General features: G+C 44.4%; 1 protein-coding gene across 1 annotated transcript; it reads left to right on the forward strand.

Annotated features, from left to right (window-relative positions):
* Positions 1–10527: 10527 nt before the first annotated feature.
* On the forward strand, positions 10528–12714 carry SP9 (Sp9 transcription factor). The gene is made up of 2 exons (XM_024201888.1): positions 10528–10548; positions 11359–12714. Exons 1-2 carry the CDS (start codon positions 10528–10530, stop codon positions 12712–12714), a joined length of 1377 nt encoding a protein of 458 aa, XP_024057656.1.
* Positions 12715–19065: the final 6351 nt, after the last annotated feature.

Consider the following 19065-nt stretch of genomic DNA (forward strand, 5'->3'; position numbering starts at 1 on the left):
CATCTGCTAGATTTGTGAATGACTTGTGATAGCAGGAGACATGAGTGCTGGCCTCACCAATAAAAGTCACTGCAGTTAATGGAAGCTGTTATGGAAGAATTCTGGCAATATTTTTTTTTCAAACAGATAAAAAATTTTTTAAAGAAAAATATATTCAGTTGCTATGGCAACTGTGGTTTGAAAAATATTGTAACAAAAGGGGAGTCACATATGGAACTACCAAACTGTTAATCTGACTGGATTTTCTTGAAGAGTAACTAATTTAAAGGGATTTCCCCCCTCCTGATCTAATCATACTTGGTGTGTCTGTGCGTGCGAGGGGAAGGGAGAGAGAGAGAGAGAGCGAGCTCAGTTGCAAATAGTTTTCATTTGGAGAGGTTCACTTACAGAGCTTCAAAGCCCCTTGTATCATACCCTTCTCCTACCCCTCACAAGTTCCTATGCATACTATCTTGGAATAATATCTAGGTTTATATGATTAGTTACTCTCACACGTACGAATAAACATTGGCCCATGGATTCCACTGGCCAACGTAAGCACGTTAAAGTAAATAAGGTGTGTCGTATTCCCAGTCTGCACTTTTGGCACACTGAAAACTGAGTATTTTGAAGGTTTTATTACTTCCCAGAAGATCCTAGTTTATTTGCAAACATTTTATCTAGTTAATGAAACGGTTTTACTTTTGTGTAAACTGAAGAACAAACTGTTGTGTGATAAATATGGTTCCCAAATTATCACAATCGAGCATTAGTACTAAACAAAATGTGATTGTATACTTTTCCATACCATCACAGTATTTAGTAATTGACTATTTAAACTTCTCTCACCCTTTCAAACGTTGCTCATGTCTACTCTTGATCCTCCCCCCTTTTTCAAAAGTGTGTTACTCACCAGATTGTAAATTTTAGTGTAGGCACTAAACAGATATTTGGGCCGAGACACTTAAAAAGGTGCGTTGGTCTTAGGTTGCCGCCTAGGGATAGCAAACATTTGTGTGCTCTCCCCACTTAGCATTTATAATCATTTTAGTCAATTCCGTTAAAACAGGACTAAAATTCAAGTATAGATTGTGTTGAGCACCCTAAATAGGAGTACGTTCCAGGGGGACTGAAAGCAGTGGAAACTAAAGTGTCATTTAAAGACCTAAAGTCATATCATTCTGGAAACATCAGATGTCTACAGCATCTGTAATGTTATTCTCAACCCCAATTATGTAGCTCGGAGTAAAATTTGGCAATCCTTCTTAGGCTAGTTCAGATGGAGACAGCAAGTTACACATAACCACAAAAAAGGGACATTTTTGACATGATGTTTCACAAAAATAGTTCAGTACAGGAGGAGCAGCTGTTTCGTGTTATCCTCTCTGTGAATGTAATCCACCAGGTAACAACAACAAATGGCCAGATCTTGCCATCCTTATCCAAGTAAAACTCCCATTGTCTTCAATGGGACTTTTACCTGGGTAAGGACGACAGGATCTGACCCTCAGTAATAAAGCAGGAGCATGATAGACATGACATCCCCTCCTATCCATTCCACGAGCCTTGTCTGAAAAACTTATTTTACTTCATTTTGCAAAAAGTGAAAAACAGCTAGTTCCCATCTGACTTCCTGACTCAATCTCATCTCGCAGTTAGGATCTACTGACACACTACAGTATAACCAAAAAGAACTAGGAGTACTTGTGGCACCTTAGAGACTAACAAATTTATTTGGGCATAAGCTTTTGTGGGCTAAAACCCACTTCATCTTCTGAATTTGGAAACTGAGTGCAAAGGGTGGAATTTCTCAAAAGCGCATAAGAACACATCTCACTAAAAGTCCATAGGGCTCGTGCTCCTAAATCACTTAGAAGTTTGAGAAATCCCACTCAAAGTGATCCTTTAAGGTGAAACCCACTGACCCCATCTGTCTTATGTTACATAATGCTCTGTTGATTGTTTAAGTCTGAAATAGCCAGTGGGGAGACATTTATGTAAATGACCTGAAAGAAGGATTGCACTGATAGAGAACAGAGAGAAGTTAACTATATTTGCTTTGAAAATATTATAAAGAGTTGACAATCAGCATTCATGCCTCAGTTCTGTCCTAAAAAGGACCAGTTCTCCCTCAATACTGTTTCAGCTAGGTTTGCAGCTGTAGTGGGAAATTCTTCAGGTCACCACTTTCTTAAGCATATCAAACAAAACAAAACAAAAAAGATGATTTCCTGGATGGTCCCAGACCGAGTTCAGCTATGTAGAGAACTGAAACTGTTAGCGAACGCCTAAAAGCCCAGACATGTTCAATATCTGGTGTAGCTGTAAATTATCACCTTTTCCAGGTCAGAAAGGCCAAAATAATTTCCAGCTCTATTTTTCTAAAAGCCATTTTCATTTAATCTGTCCTTTACAAATGGTAAATTTAATGAGAACTTCAGGCATAACTCAGACTAAAATGTTTTTTAAAAACCTCAGTGTATATTCAAATGTATTTCTGTAAGCAACAACCTGCCCTATTGAAACAGTTCTTGAGTACTGTTGAAATAATAGGTGTATTCGCAAAGGAAACCTGCTTTCTTTTAAAATGACTGTATGCATTATTTCAGCTTCTTCTGATAATAGCACATTTAATGCCAGGGCAAGATGCAATCAATCTTTTGTGTGGAAAGAAAGTGTTGTATTGCACCCGTACGCTTACACTCACCTAGCTGTTTTGATCTGTTAAGCAACCTGAAAGTTCAGCTAGGCTGCTGCTTGGCCTCTGTGGCTTTTTCTTTTTTCCTTTCCTCCCTCCCAACCCCTCCCCTTCCCGCCCTTCCCCCCGTACAGAGACATTGAATTAGATTGAAGTGAATAGTTGACGTCCTCTGTAATTATACACACATTGAACTCTTTACAGTTGACTTAAGTTACTTTGAGTTGCATTGGTGTGGCCCTCCATATTGATTAAAAGCAGCATCTATTTACCTAAACAATAAATGTGGAGATTAGTAAAAGTTCACTTGATCACAATAAGAAGACTGATCATTACAAGGCAATGCAACCCAGATGTAATATAACTGCCTCAAGCAGCACTTTATGAAGGCATAGGCTGTTTTTTCGCAAGCGAGCATTCAAGTCTGGGTTTAGGCTCGAGCAAAGCACTTTAAGTAGCTGTACTTTTTGCACAGAGACAAAGTAAGGGAACGATAGGACCTGTCCTGAGAAGTTGGCACAGTAACTCTCCCGGGAGAGGTGTCCAGTACAAAGCTTTGGAGGAAAAAGGAAAGACGGGGGGGACATTAAAGCCAAATGACTAAATGGACGGTGTGTGGAAAGCCTTTGAACGGGGCCTCCATGTCCTTTATTCTTCTTTCACGTCTTCTCTAGAAGAAAGGACAACTTTAAGGTAAGCAGGACACGCTGCGGCTTCCGTGGGTTAAGCTCTTGATGGTGTAGGCTCTGTAAGAAAGGGAAGAACCGAGTTTGGTATTTGTCAGACTCAGTAGAAACACTCCCTCTCTCATTATAGGATCTCCTATAGAGAAGGACAGTTCGTGTCGTCCTATTGCCTCTACTGCTCGGTTTACATGGTAGATGATGCATTTTACTATTTTTTTTTAATCAAGAAGAGAAGCCAGTTGATAACTAGATTCCTAAATAAATAGGCTTGAATCTCATAGGAACAAATTGGAAAAACAGATTCTAAATTAATGGTATCCAGTCCCTGATTTTTTTTTTTTTTTAAAGGCTCATATCTCTTGATGGGATTTGACACCCTGTCTCTTTGTACCGATGCTATTGCACTGTGTTTACCTCCTGCTCCTTCTCATCAAATGATGTGATAAAGGGTTACTTTTGACAAGCTCTGAAGGGATTGCTAGCGATTAGAATGTAGAAAACAACAGACCAGACGGTAACTGGCACATGACAAATTAATGCTTAGAATCTCGTGCTAGTTAACATCGTCACTCCTGTGATATGTTGGATTAAATGTCCAGCCGAAGGGCACATACATTGCAGTTGCAATTCTTGTGCACACTTAATTAACAAATATTTCCACCAGTTACGTTGTCCCCAGCGGGGATAACCTGGAATATTTAAAAGAAAAGCTTAGTTAGTTTGTATAGGGTTTTTTCTTCTTCCCAGTGTTTTAAATTCAGAGCACTTCATTCAGAGAACTATGAAAACAACTCATCCAATCACGGTGTGATAAAATAGAAACATGCACCCTTGCACTGAGTTCAGAAACTAGTTCGGTAAACCAGTTTCTGGTCGTTTCGACCTGAATGTAGGCAAAGCCTAACCAGAAGTGTGTTGGCAAGTGTGAAGTGGGTCAGTCCTTTCCCTCAGCCCCCTTGTTTGCAGGCTGTCAGAAACTGGAATGAATTTCCTTGTCGTGGGAAGTTCAATGTGTCTTGTGTTCAACTGCAAACAGACCCAGGCCTACGGGGGCTGGGCTGGCTTTGATCGCCGCAGATATTTAGTCATTTCTTCGTTTTAGGTGAGTTGAAATATTTAGCCATTGTAGGGAACGCTGTGGCATAGCCCTTCCTTCATCAGATTGGGTCTCAGCTCCTTTACCATTTTAGAACTTCAATGGCTAATGGGTCTGTGTCCCCGATGTAATTAAAGGGCTACAAAGCTACCTAAACACTTCGTTAAACAAACATGTAACCCAGTGCTTTTCTCGTTGCATTGCCTCTACACAGCAGAAGAGGGGATTGCTTAGGAAGCAGTCAGGAATCTCTTTGTTTCCTTCTTTCAGGTACAAGGTGAATTAATCCGTTTGGAACCCAGCAAATCTCTTCCTCTCCCCACCAATTCTTCTAGCCTACGTCTCTTTACCAATAAAGAGAGAAAAACAGACAAAGCTCGAATACCTCTCAAGACGAACGAACCGAGTCTGTTTCTTTGCATGTAAGTTTTCTAAATAAATAGCTTTTCTTGTTTAAAGCTGTGATGGATGGACTCACGGGCCAGGTTGGTCTCTGGAACAGTACAATGGATGTAAGAAGGTTTTTTCTTCGCCATATAAATCATTCACATTGTTTAAGGTACATTGATCAATCTAATGGCTTGTAATAGGCTCCTAATTGCCACTAGGAAAGTACTGCAAGCTTGCATTTGAACGTGAAATGGTTCATGATCTGAGCAGAAATTCACCTTAAGCTTGAGATCCAATAATTATAGCACACATAGGAGCACAATGAATGGCTCTCCGTCTTTCCTAGTCCTAATACCAGGACAAGGGGAAAGGAGAACATAGAGATGGGAGAGAGTCAGTGTATTTTTCCTGATCGAAATCAGCAATTCATTAATGGGCAAAACCTGCAGTAGGATTTATTGGTCTTTGTGGACTGAAGAGCACTTGGTAATGCCAGTCATCTTGCTTATTACATTCCCATATACCTATAGCTACAGCTAGTTTTCTTAGTCACAATCCAACATACTGAGTCAGACCTTGCCATAGATGTTAATAAAAAACTAGTCCAATATCGGAAGAACTGTACATGAAAAGATCAGAGATTAAAAAAATAAATCTTCCCTTTTCACGTGCACCGTTTGAGCAAACGTGTCTAATGTCGCATTTACCTTCTACAGTGCAAATGCTTACCCTCGCCACATCTAATGAGCCCTACTAAAGGAAGAAGTGGAAGTTAGGAAATCCGAAAGTAATGATACCGCTGGTATTTTGGTTTATATATCTAGAAAGCAAAACTAATAAACATGGCCAATGTTTCTCTACTTAAAATGCTACCAAATTTCTGAAGTTATCAGAGCTTCTTCTTTAACCGACTTATATGCAAAAGGTAGCTTTATACTCTGTAAATATGGGTCCAATCGTTTGCTAATTCAATTCCCTTTACTTAGAAACCCATTAATTTCAATACAGATAGCTCTAAGAACGCTAGCATTGGCTGAGTTTCAAACCTGCTGCGGTTTGATCTTGTCATGTCTAATCTATATACCGTAACAGTATTGTAAGGAATGTGAACCAAGAAGATAAAATCCTCATAAAATGTTCCTGAGGCTTTTCCTATCGATGCAGTAAACAAATCTATGAAGCTTGTTGAATAATCTTCCAATAATTGTAGTAATTAAAATCATCATACAGTCTACAGTCACCTTCCTTCCTTTGACACTGCAGTCTTCCCTTTAATTGTTAACGTGTCTTCGTTTGAGATAAACAGAACGGGGGGGGGGGGTTAAAATATATGGGTCAAATAAATTTAGCGGAAGAAAATTAGTTTTATAGGCAAATGTTTGGAGAGCACTTAAGAGACAAGGATTTTTTTCAATGTATCCAGCAGATTTCACAACTGCAGAATATATGTGTCTCCCTGTTACCTCTAAATAGTGGGACCTTAAAGATAGAGGAAAGATTAAAGCTTCGTCCATCAATTGCTCCATCTTTGGGTCTTTATTTATATGGGTAAGGGTGGGAGTGGGAGGGAGGGAGTTATGTAACAAATATAAAATGAAAGCTCAAGTACAAACTGTCGGAGAGTTCCATAATTTTCACTTAATTTCCATGATCTATTTGATCCCTGTGCTCATTCCCTTTTTATGAACTACAAAAGATGTTCTTCTAATCAAAAGCTGCACTTCATCTTTGCCCACAAATGAAAAACTCTACAGCGGAAATAATTCAGGGACTCAACAGGCACCATAGGCTGTATTTTAACACTCTCTCTATATAGCCCCCCCCCCTTTTAATATCTACTCTTGCATAGAATAGTGGGAAAGCCTTTTCTTAACTAAAGTTATTAATTTATCACCTGGTCCCCCTCGGCGCTGCTCTCATAATCAATAGTGGAGTCTGTATCATGTAAATGGAAACCATAATTGAGAGAGATGTTCATATGGAAGCCCTGATGCTAAAAAAATGGCAGGATGAAATTATTTGTATAAGCGATGGGCATTTTTGCGGGTTTCCCCCACACGTTTCATGTTTGGCAGAGAATCTGATTGCTTCTCCTGAACTTGGAAAGGTTTACACCTTCTTCCCTCCCCGCCCCCGTAACATCCGTGTGTAAATTCCGTGTCCGTCCTAGGATTCCCGGGAAATTGTCCAGCAACCTCACATTTAACTGCTGTTAAATCGATGTATTTGGAAAATATTTGGCAGCTCTTTCCCAGAGCCCTGTTTGAACAGAAGAACCATTTCATCTGATGCTCTTGAACGAGCCCATGAGCCTTCCAATCAGCTTTAATGAACGAATTGTTTCCCAGCTTTACCTCCTGAAGACAGCAACTTTAGTAGTTGCACAGATCAAAAGATCTATGTTAAAGGGAAGGTGGGAAACAATATTTGTTCAAAGGAAGTGAACTGTTTCATTTAATTAGACCATTCTTCTTTATTAGTACTCACACTGAGACTTAAAAAAGATTTATGTTGATTTAGCCATAGTGTATTTATGATGTAAATATATTCCGAGATGAAAACGTCACGGATCAATTGTAAAGGACCCGGATACATAATTTAAAAAAATCAGTTTCAGTTTATATGAGGTTCTCACCCCACTTTCGCTTCTTAGTCAGATTTGTTTATGCAGAATCGACATTTAATAGTGCTAATTGCACTCCAGTTAAATTGCCCTGATTGCAGAAAGGGAAGCAATTTTCGTGCTCTCTGTCTGGGTTTGGAAGAAATTGTTTTATATTCACCTCTTTATAAAGAAGTGGAGATAAGGCACCGAGCCTTTGCACAAATTGCACTTATGGGCTGACTGGCAGCATTCAGGCGCTATAATAGAGCATTATTTGGCCGTTTTGAATAATGTAAAGCGTTTGCTGAAAGCTATTCTCCTGAAAATTGCTCTAACTTTTAAAAGGGTGGTGATTCACTCCAAACCAGGCCTTTGTTACATTGTCATTATCCCCCCAAATGTTTTAACAGTCAGCTCAACACTTTAGCATAACACATTGATCTTTGTTTAAAAACTAGATTTTTGGCGTATTAAAAAAAAAAAAATCTGTCAGAAAATTCTTGACCCCCTAAAGATTTTAGGAGCGTTTCCTATTTCACTGCAATTCCTTTATTTCTTTAAATGTGTGCCTTCTTTTAGTAGATTTCAGTTACTTTTGTTATTATCAAATTGATTAATACTATATGTAACACCCTACCCATGCGTGTATAAAAACAGAAAAAAAAATGTGATTGGATTTGGAAACATAAAATGTGAAAAGGCCAGTGGTATGTAGGTGCCTTTACTCTCTGGGTTAAATGGCTGGGTTTTGAACATAATCCCTTTGCAGATTATTTTATTCATTACTTTGTCAGCTTTCCTTAAGGGTGGGGAGGAAGCCTCGCCAGTTCTCCTCCCTGTGCTGCCCCGGGGTTGGTCAGAAACGCCTCGCTGCCACTGAACAATCCCCCCTATTAGTAAACCAACGGCAGATCCTCTAAACAAACAGGAGCGCTGGCTCCCCCCGTAGGAAAGAGTCACCTGTTGGGCGATTGCTCCCGGGTGCCCCTGTCGGACTCCTAGTCCTTCCTGTGCTCCAGGCCCCCCTCCCTCCATCGCTTTTCAATCGCCTCCACCCGAGGAGTGCTACAGCCCCCCTGGGTAAAACTGCCGTTTATGATCTGCTCCAGGCAGACCTCTTGGAGAAAGGGATTGCAATTCACGCTGAACACAGGGGGCCAGCGAGTAAGTCAACGTGCAAAGTATTAGGGGCAGAACAGTATTTCTCCTGACTTCCACTATTTTAAATATTCACAGCGTCAAAAAGGCAAACACCCTTTGAAAATAGCCGTACATGTTTAAATGAAAGAAAATCTGCACTGACATACCTAGCCGCTGTGCTATAGTTATCGCAGACTGGGTCATGCTTACAATGTACAACAACGTGCTATCTTGTCTCGTTGGAACATTTAGAAATGAAATAAAGACAAGCGAAAAATAACCTTAATCTAGGGTTTTCTCCACCTCGTCCTTTAACAATGTGTATTTTTGCATCTAGTGCTGGGGTTTATGCTGGATTACTGAAGCGGATTTGAGGAAAAGGAGAATATTTACTGCAATCCAGAACAAGTAGCTAGGGTTGCCTGAATGCACTCAGATTTCTGCTTCAGAACTGTAACTAGCTGCACCCGGGAAGACAGAGAAAGAGGACACCGTAATAATCTCAGCGCTACAGATACAATCGCAATATTTAAAAAGTTGTCCGTCTATTGATCTTTCGCGACACAGTGCGGGTGAGTTCAATGCAATTACTTAAGAAGCTTCTAATAATTACAGTCAAAGGGACTAGCTTGCAATACAGTTAGGAGCCAAGGTTTGGACTTACATTTCGCACATGCAGAGAGCAGGTAAAGTCTGTCGCTCACTGGGCGTGTGGAGTGTGCACAGTGCAGAGGCCACAGGCGAGTGCTGGGGAGGCTTATTCCAGCGGCGCCCTAGCACTGCTAGGAGGAAGCACGGTTGCTGCTATTAGCAGCACAGTTTTCATGCCTTTCTATAAGGCTTGAAAAATGTGCTCCAGGTTGCAAACTTGACATTCAAAGTCTTTAACCAGGGATAGTTATTTAAGATAAAAACCCTTCCTCTCCAGCAAAACAAACAAACAATCGCTCCTCGGGCTCCTTTTGGTAGTTATCTGAATATAAAAAGAAAGATATGTGTCAGTTTAATATCCTTTTTTGCGGGGGATATGTAACTAAAGAGCCTCATATTTTTTCCCCAAAGAAACTAGCAAATATTATTTGCTATTCCTCAACATGACGAATCACTTAGTACTTTGACAAAAATATAGAGGAGTAAAATACACTTTGGAAGGTGGTTACTGTTCTCGGACAGAAATTTGTATAATCACTTTTGGGCATGTATGATGTGCATTGTCTGTGCCTCACCTGCCCAATTTGCCTGATGGGCCAGATTCTAGAATGGCAATGAAAGGAAGGGCCTGTTGAGCAAATAAACCCTCTTTTTACAAGAAACAGAAATACATATTTCCTGGATCCAGCTAGTATGTTGGATTGGGTAAGTAATTATGGAGAATATATAATACAGTCGAATAATTTGAATCTATGGTTAAAACTGACAAAATTCGAAGTGAATGCTGACATCCAGCTCCTGCCCTTTGTGGCTTCCCCCCTTTTCCCACATCCCGTTAGTTACGGAGGAAGTGTCAGCCCTAGCTTGGAATTTCCTGGCTTTTGTTGGTTTATGTCACAACCTTAAGGATATTTAAACCCAGGTTGTTGTTTTTTAAAGTTAATTACAGTATAATTTCTTTAGTCCAAAGCACTGAGTTCATCCCTGTGCCTTTGACTGGCACGCGCCCTGAGCCCTGGTTATGCACCTCCAAGTGTCTGATTGGCTGCAGGGCAGCTCCTGCCTGCTCTTTCTGCGCCCTCATTGGGTGAGAGACCCAGCCAGCGGTACTTCAAAGCAGGCGCTCCCCACACTTAGGCTGAGTTTAGCCCTCCAGAGCCAGGAGTGTATTTAGTGCAACTGGAGTAAAGCGGGGAGCTAGGAGGAAATTGAACAATCTCTCCGGGCTGAGCGCAAGACAGAGCCCCCCATTCGATCCCATCACCCAGCCAAGGGACGTGCTATGGCTACGTCTATACTTGGGGTAAGTCAGAGAAACATCTCTATACAAACGGCACGTTTTTCGTTGTGGTTTCTCGGGGTCAGGTTTGTTACCCTGAAAAAAAAAAAACTGTTGCTGTTGTATTGCAGTTTCTCGTTATAAAAATGACGATGTGCTGCAATTGAAGGGCAAACTCGATTAATGTTTCGGGGGCGTGAGGGGCTGATTTCTAATCGTACCGTTCACATGCAAGACGACTTTAGTGTCAAGTTTATTTTGTTGTGAAATAAATGAACTTTTGTTTTTAAACTCGAGGAGGGTTATGCCAAATTGGAATGGATTTTCTCGAACCAGCCTGGTGCGTGATGCTTGCACCAAAGCCATATAGCAATATAATTCTGTTTATGTTTCTGCTAGCTCATTTTGTAAGCTCTAACCCTTGAGGCTTTAGAGCACATCGTTTTTTCGTTTCCCTGGGGATTTTCGCCTTTACAGTCGCACGTTAAAAGAGGAAAGCATTGCCATAGAGAGTCTCAAACCGCTACAAAACTCTTAAGAAATGACGTCTGTGTTATTTTAGAACATCACTGTCGGTCGTCCCCATTATGACATTATGGAGAAGTGTATCATTAAATTAAATCGGTTTGTAGCGTTTATTCAAGCACTATAGGTCCCTGAAAACAAGATAGAAATTGCATCAAGTTGGGCAGGGTGGCGTTTTCATCCAGAACGAAAGGCTACTTTTGCAGTGTTACTTTTCGGGCAGAGAGTATTTAGCCATGTTGCTGTGTTTGCTTGTGCGCCTCTCCTGGGCTCTCCAAGGCTCATGGGCTTGCTTTGTGTCTCCCTTAGGAAGAGCCAAGATTTGGAACAACTCCCCTGGCCATGCTGGCTGCGACCTGCAATAAGATCGGGAACACCAGCCCTCTGACCACTTTACCCGAGTCCAGCGCCTTCGCCAAGGGAGGCTTTCACCCCTGGAAACGCTCCACCTCCAGCTGTAACCTGGGCTCCAGTCTCTCGGGCTTCACGGTGGCCACTAGCCGGGGCTCCAGCGGACTGGCCAGCGGCACGGGCACCGCCAACAGTGCCTTCTGCCTGGCCTCCACCTCGCCCACCTCCTCGGCCTTCAGCAGCGACTACAGCGGCCTCTTCTCCAACTCGGCGGCGGCGGCGGGCGTGTCCCCGCAGGAGCCCGGCGGCCAGTCGGCCTTCATCTCCAAAGTGCACAGCTCTGCGGCCGAGAGCCTGTACCCGCGGGTGGGCATGGCGCACCCCTACGAATCGTGGTACAAGTCGGGCTTCCACTCCACCCTGGCCGCGGGAGAGGTGGCCAACGGGGCGGCCTCTTCGTGGTGGGACGTGCACACCAACCCGGGCTCCTGGCTGGAGGTGCAGAACCCCGCCGGGGGGCTCCAGAGCTCGCTGCACTCGGGCGCCCCCCAGGCCTCGCTGCACTCCCAGCTGGGCACCTACAACCCCGACTTCAGCTCGCTCACCCACTCCGCCTTCAGCTCCACGGGCCTGGGCTCCACGGCCGCCTCGCATCTGCTCTCCACCAGCCAGCACCTGCTGACCCAGGAGGGCTTCAAGCCCGTGCTGCCCTCCTACACGGACTCCAGCGCGGCGGTGGCGGCAGCCAGCGCCATGATCACGGGCGCCGCGGCCGCCGCGGCCGGGGGAGGCTCAGCCCGCTCCGCCCGCAGGTACTCGGGCCGGGCCACCTGCGACTGCCCCAACTGCCAGGAGGCGGAGAGGCTGGGGCCGGCCGGGGCCAGCCTGCGGCGCAAGGGGCTGCACAGCTGCCACATCCCGGGCTGCGGCAAGGTCTACGGCAAGACCTCGCACCTGAAGGCGCATCTGCGCTGGCACACGGGCGAGCGGCCCTTCGTCTGCAACTGGCTCTTCTGCGGCAAGCGCTTCACGCGCTCGGACGAGCTGCAGCGGCACCTGCGGACTCACACGGGCGAGAAGCGCTTCGCCTGCCCCGTGTGCAACAAGCGCTTCATGCGCAGCGACCACCTGAGCAAACACATTAAAACGCACAACGGGGGCGGCGGGGGCAAAAAGGGCAGCGACAGCGACACGGACGCCAGCAACCTGGAGACCCCCCGCTCTGAGTCCCCCGACCTCATCCTGCACGAGGGGGTGACCGCTGCCCGGGGAGGCGGCGGCAAGGAATCCACCGCGGGGCCAAACGACTCGTAGGGAGCCCGGACGGAACAGCCGCCCTCTTCCCCTGCAAAGCCCAGGCCGGGGAGAGGCGAAGGAGCCGCTCCCCCACACTGCGCTCAGACTGCAGGAGCGACTGGACTAAAGCGCAGGGTCCAGGGCCAAGCCCCAGAGACACAGCCCAACCCCTCAGCCCCGCAGGACACTGACCCAGCTTCCGGAGGCAGAGCAATAGCGAGACCCAAGCCCGCACAGACTGAGCAGTGCGAAACCAACGGGACCTAAAACCGCCCTTGGTGTGGATTACTAGTCTCTAGCTACAGCAGGTCCTGCCTGACGAAATCTAGTTACAATGACACTTTTTTTTTTAAAAAAAAGGAAAGCATCCTAAAAGAGGCTTAAGGTGAGAAATTAAAGTGGAAGTCTGAGACAGTTCCTCTGTATTCCATAAACATCTGTATAAATAGGGTTCAAAAAAGATTGTGTTATCTTATTTTTCTTGTAAGCGTTGATTCTGATAGGGGGTTTATTTTTGTCTCTCTTTTTTGTCCTTTTTGGTGAATTCCTGAAATTCAGGAAGTTTATTTTTTTTTTTAAATTTCTGATGCACTTTGTGGAAGTCGGTATATATGTAAAAGCTATTTAAAATGTTGAGTTAACATTTCACTCAAACACACGTAAGTTAAGGTCATTTAAAGAAATTAAATGCGTTTATCTGTATGAAAAAATCTTGACGACTTAATATTTTCATTTTGGTATTATTAAAGGATTCTGAACAATATACTTACGGTTTTTGTTCTTTTTTCCCAGCCCTTATATGGAGCAGCTTTTAATGCAAACCCTTAGTTCCTCTCCCAATGCTAGTACAGTAATACAAGTGAATGGGATTTAAAAACAAGAAATGCATTTGATGTCAGGGATCCAAATTAATCAAACATCTTAAGGCAAATTTCAATCGGGTTATGTCCTATAACTGTGTTCCGTCATTCCCCCGCCCCCCAAGATCTGACCCCAAATAAAGAATGTTTAAAACCTATTCAAATTTGGAAACGCAATTTATGAAAATGCCCCCAAATAGATTTAACAAACTGTGCAAAGAAACTGATTTTAAAAAAGTCTTTAGCCCCACAAGGCTTCCTAGGTTGGGAGATGATCTCTGGGGAATAAACCGCTAGAGTCAATACTCCGGAAAAGACATTTCATGCCTAAATGAAAATCTTGTTAAATGTTATTAATTTTGACTTAGAGCACATAGCAGCCCCCTGTGCCTTGTATTCCCTTATTAGGGATTCATGTCTTATCAAATATCTAATTAATCTCCTAGACATCATTTGTTCTGGCCAACTTTATCTCAGCTGGTCCACGGGGACAACTCCGAATATTCTCGGTGACAAAGCTCCCTTGAAGATCCTTTTAATTGTCTAAATTAACTGCACCAAATTTGCATGTCAAACGGTAAAGGGCAACCTGAGATAAAATGTAAACGTTTTAAAAGCCCCAAACTAAGCACTTGATTTGATAACTAGGCTTTTTAATGTTATGGAAGACAACTGCTCCTTTCCTTTTCAAAGACAGTTGATCTATGCAAATAGTGAATTGGAAATGCTTATGTCCCCATGCAGTCAAATGGTCCTTGCATGTTATTTGAATATCAGTGGCTCTGCTATTGAAAAGGTTCAAGGATGCTCTCTGACTTCTTTGTGATTACTCAGTGCAGCGTCTTATTCTGAAGAAAAAAAACCTCAGGAATAATTAAAGGCTGGGCTAAGGCCTGGGAACACATTTGGGACAGGAATCTCATTTAGACAGGCTCTTTCAAAATAAGGCACAGTTAAATTGACCAGAAGGCAATTATTGAAATGAAAATTATTTTCACTCCCTTTGTCTCCTGACCACCAACTTAACAGCCACAGTATTTTTTTTTTTAAAAAAAGAAAATGGTTAAATGAGATAATTGCGCTATTTAAAAAGAAAAAAAGTTAATTTAGTGTAGAGTGGAGGAATAACATTTTAAGCCAGTACAAGCTAGAGAGCGCAAATAAAATCAGAAAAAGGATTGTGCTGTCAGTCACAAATCAAAGATTTTTGAATCAAAAAAATTCTGCTGTGAATATTAATAGAAGGTATTTCACTTTCCCCAACACAGTCACAAAACACTAGCAGAACGTGTTCCTACATCGTTTGTTTTAAATGCACACAAGTGTAGCTCAGCGGCGGTGCTGAGGGACTGACAGAAGGAATCTTTCTGCAATTTCAATTCCTTTTAAAAACAATCTTGAGTTGATTTTTTTCCGACCTAAATTATTCAAAAGCATCGATTATCTCCACTTTCTTTTCTCCTTTCCTGACCTATTTTTGTCTCTTATCCCCCCTTTTTAAACTGAGACCGCTCTGTAAAATGAAGGAGAATCCTCTTGCTTTTCCACACCACTCTTTCCCTGGAGTGCCTAGAGGATCTGTATTAGATGTATTTTATTCTAGGGCAGGCGGGGAGAGAGACAATGGGAGCTGGCGAGGATGACACTGGCGGGCAGATGTAAAATAAACAGTGCGCTTGCTGGGCTGCAGGACATGACTCCCCTCCTTGTCAGTTGTTGGGGTTTCCGAGGAATGCATTCTCACTGGGTGTTGGGCAGAAGTCAGCTTTGTTTTCAATCCATAATAAAACACATCAAAGGAAGCCATCCAGGTCCAGTTTCTGCCAGGCCAGGGTTACAATTCTCAGCTCAATGATCAAGGACCTCTTTGCATTGCCTTTGCCCCTTGGGGTCAGAAAACGTCCATCATTTACAGACTCCCCAGAAATGAAGAAGGGAGCAACTCTGGGCCGCAGAGCCGGTTCGTTTAACCAAGAAAATAGAAAGCATGTAACCTTTTAAAAAATAAATGGCACCATTCTTTAGTACTTGTTGGTGATAATTATATTGTCTGGGGACTACAGAACTTTTGTAGGACTGGATAAAGAACAGACAGTGTGAGAACCGAAAAATAATTCTGATTCACTCTTTTCAAGTACAGTTAAATGGCATTTCTATAGTGGGAGCCTGCAAACCCGGGAGCAAAAAATAACATTGGGACATAGAGAAACGTTTTTTTACGTGTGTCACCCTCTAATGGGAAGGGAGCCAGAGAAGTTGAAAGAGGATTTAGATTCGTTGCTGTTTCGGCCCCGTTCAAACGCGACTATTAGTAATTTACATTTTGCCTGTACGGTTACTTCCAACCAGTACACGTTGTGGGACTTAGCTTCCATACTCGATCCTGTAGCTAACCCCATGAAACAAGATTTAAAGAAGACTAAAGATAAAATATCAGAAAACTATTGCTAAATGTCATTTGATCGCTCTGCTCCCGATTCACCGGAGATGTGGCTCCTGCCCCCCAGGGTTTATTATAGTCCTTTAAATAAATAAAAAGTAGTAAAGGTAGCATTCATATTTTTGTTTAAGGAGATAATATAGAACTCCATCTTTGTGTATGAACAGTTATTTTTTACCTTTGTTTAAATATTTCAATTGAGAGGGAAACTTTATTTATTGAAGCTCTAATTTATTTGCAGCCATTAGCTCATTTAAGAAGATTTTCTGCCACACTCCCAAAATGCAGATGAAGGAAATCTTACAGAAATCCCGCCCATTTGGGTAATTGGTACACTAAGTGTTTATTTTAAGTGAGAATAATTTAGCCACAAATTTTCTTAAGGAATAACATTCTTAACACATTAACAAAAAAAGGAAAACTCTGATTTGCTTTTATGTTTGACAGTCGCTCTTGATGCCTTTGAGGGACGCTTATAACTGTGGCTCTTTGGCGCCATCTAGAGCTTCAGGAGCACAGGGCGGCACTTGCTTCGCTCCCTACTGCACAAGCCCAGAACCGCTGAGACTTTTGTGCCGGTGCAAGAAAGATCCCTGCTCATTTCGCTTGCGAGAAGGACTCAGCGCCTCGCTACGTGGCGTGCGGGTGAGCCTGGCTGGAGTCAGTTTTTACCTGTGCAAGGCTGGAAATGTTAGACAGGTAAAGCTAAAATAAGCGGCCCTCTGGCAGAGACTTGGATTTCAAATGTATTCGAACTCCGTACAAGGCAGATGGAAATACCGCAACAACCCTCCTGGCCCTTCATTCCCGAGAGCAAGGGTGAACCGCCCCCAGCAGCCTTGGCTGCGGGCACAGGTCCCTCCAGCCACACGCCGAGCCTTTAGCAGCCAGGGGAGACACAAACTACGCACGTTCAAGTTAGTCCTCTTGTTTCATGAGCAAACTTACCAGACGAGGAGAGAAAAATCGAGCCAGGCTGCAGAGATCACCCATTTGAAAAAGGGACCTGGTTCGGGTCTGGGCTACCGCTCCCTCGCCCTTCCACCCCCGAGCTGGCCCGGCGACAAAGCTAGGCAACCAACCGCCTAGGAAACACAACGGAGCCGCTTGCTCTGATCTGTAGCCCTCCCTAATTCAGTGCAATTACTTTATGGGCAGAAGCGGCCCTTTCCAATTAGTTCTATCCTCAAGTCCACACGTGTATGGTTTTTAAAAGTCCACCTAATGTGCGGTTTGGGGCCTTAATCCCCAATGGGATCTGCACCTTGGTGCCACTCGGCCTTTGACTCGTGTGCAGAGCTAGGCTGGAGTTAGTATTTGGGAACTCGGTCATCCGTGACCATGCAAGGAGTAAAATAATATGTTCTTCAGTAGCATGCAGCTACCTTTGCACTGGGTAATGCGGCTGAATTTGTGTTGGTGTTTTAATACAAATCCCCAGCCCTGCCTGTTTCAGAGATGTGCTAATTACTACTTGGATAGCAGGGCGCAAAGTCCTTGTCCATTTCCTAGTACAAAGTAGGTTGCTAGAAAATTTGAAATTGCCTTTCAGCCTAAAGCTGCCTTACCTGAATGTCATAATTACAGTAATTATGTACATCCAAATTACATGCTAATTAAATTAGAATCAAATCGTTCTAAATCGAAATCAAATGAGGTAGCGAGAATTAATCAATGACAACATAAATAGAGAGCTTCCTTCAGGGATATTTATTGTAACGATCCAAGCAGGAATTTGATCTGAGTCACCTGTTTATTTACTTTCCAATTAGTAATAATTTATTTTCGTTCGCCATAAATTTCAGCGATCAGTTTTCCAAGCGCCAAGAGCTAAAGGAAAATTTGAGCAGTGTGAAAAATATGATCTAGATGTCGGTACTCCGAGTTACTCGAACACCAACAGTGCTAACTCGATCGTCATCCTAAAATTACAACAAAAATCGACCCATACTAGAAGCTGCGGAGTAGCGCCCTTGCACTTGTGGTTATTTCCCAGGGGCAAGGGCCAAGGCTCCATTTTGACCATAATGTACACTTCTGGCTAATGGGAGCACAATTGAAAACGCCCTGTTTTCCTGCTGATCACTGTCATTCCACACCTAATTAACACGTTTCCATGACAAGTTAAGCCTCTCCATTGTTACAACACAAACAGGAGGAGACGTGCCGAAATTAAAGCGGAAGACGCTTTTCACCCGTGGAATCCGCCGCGCCTTGAGCAGCTGAAACGGGACGGGGCACTCACCTGTTCGCTACGCCCCGCATGCGGGGCTACATCTCCAGAATCAGGTCGCACCACAACCACCCCGGGAAAACTCCCATCCCAGGAGCAAGGACTGTCCAGGGGCTTGAACCTTGGGGCCCGTCTCTACCCCCGACTAGCAGCCCGGGGCTTGCAGTTGAGGGTGCAGACGGGGCTGCAGCCCGGGGGGCCTATTAGGAGGAGACGATTATTCTCTTCCTGGGGCACTTTATTCCCCAACACCTTGGCTTGGCTCCCGCGGGAGTGCATGGGCCGCGGGGGCGGCCCCGGGCACGCCTTCGAAGCACAAAGGTGGCCCCAGCAGCTCCAGGCTTGGCCGAGTTCCCCGGGGCGAGGGGCTCAGGTCTGACATCTCCCTCCCCCTCCCCACAGGTCCTTGGAGCGGCGGCCCCTCCTCTGGCGGCACTGGGGCTGCCCCGCACTGTCACAGCGACCCGGGCTCCCCCACGGCAGCGGCTTCCCGCTCTGGCTGATCACAAAGGGGCTCCTGCCTGACCACTGCAGCTCCCCTGAACACCGCGCCCTGCTGGCTCCCCAGGCGTAGCTCCCCCCTCTGGGGACCTTCCTCTGCACCACGGTGCCCCGCTGCCCGGCCCTGCTGCAAGCAGAGGGGTCCCCCGGCAAGGACTCGCGGCCGAACTTCCCACAACTTTCCTTGAGGCGTGGCAAGGCGCGGTCTGCTCGCAGCCCGCAGGGACTGGCCCCGGCTAACACCCCGCCCCAGGGATGGGGTTTCGGGGGGGGGTCCCAGACATGACGGGCCCGGGCTAACACCCCGCCCCAGGGATGGAGTTTCGGGGGGGGGG

Source organism: Terrapene carolina, unplaced genomic scaffold (genome assembly GCF_002925995.2).
Source record: "Terrapene carolina triunguis isolate 2854851 unplaced genomic scaffold, T_m_triunguis-2.0 Scaffold62, whole genome shotgun sequence".
Classification (NCBI taxonomy): domain Eukaryota; kingdom Metazoa; phylum Chordata; order Testudines; family Emydidae; genus Terrapene; species Terrapene triunguis.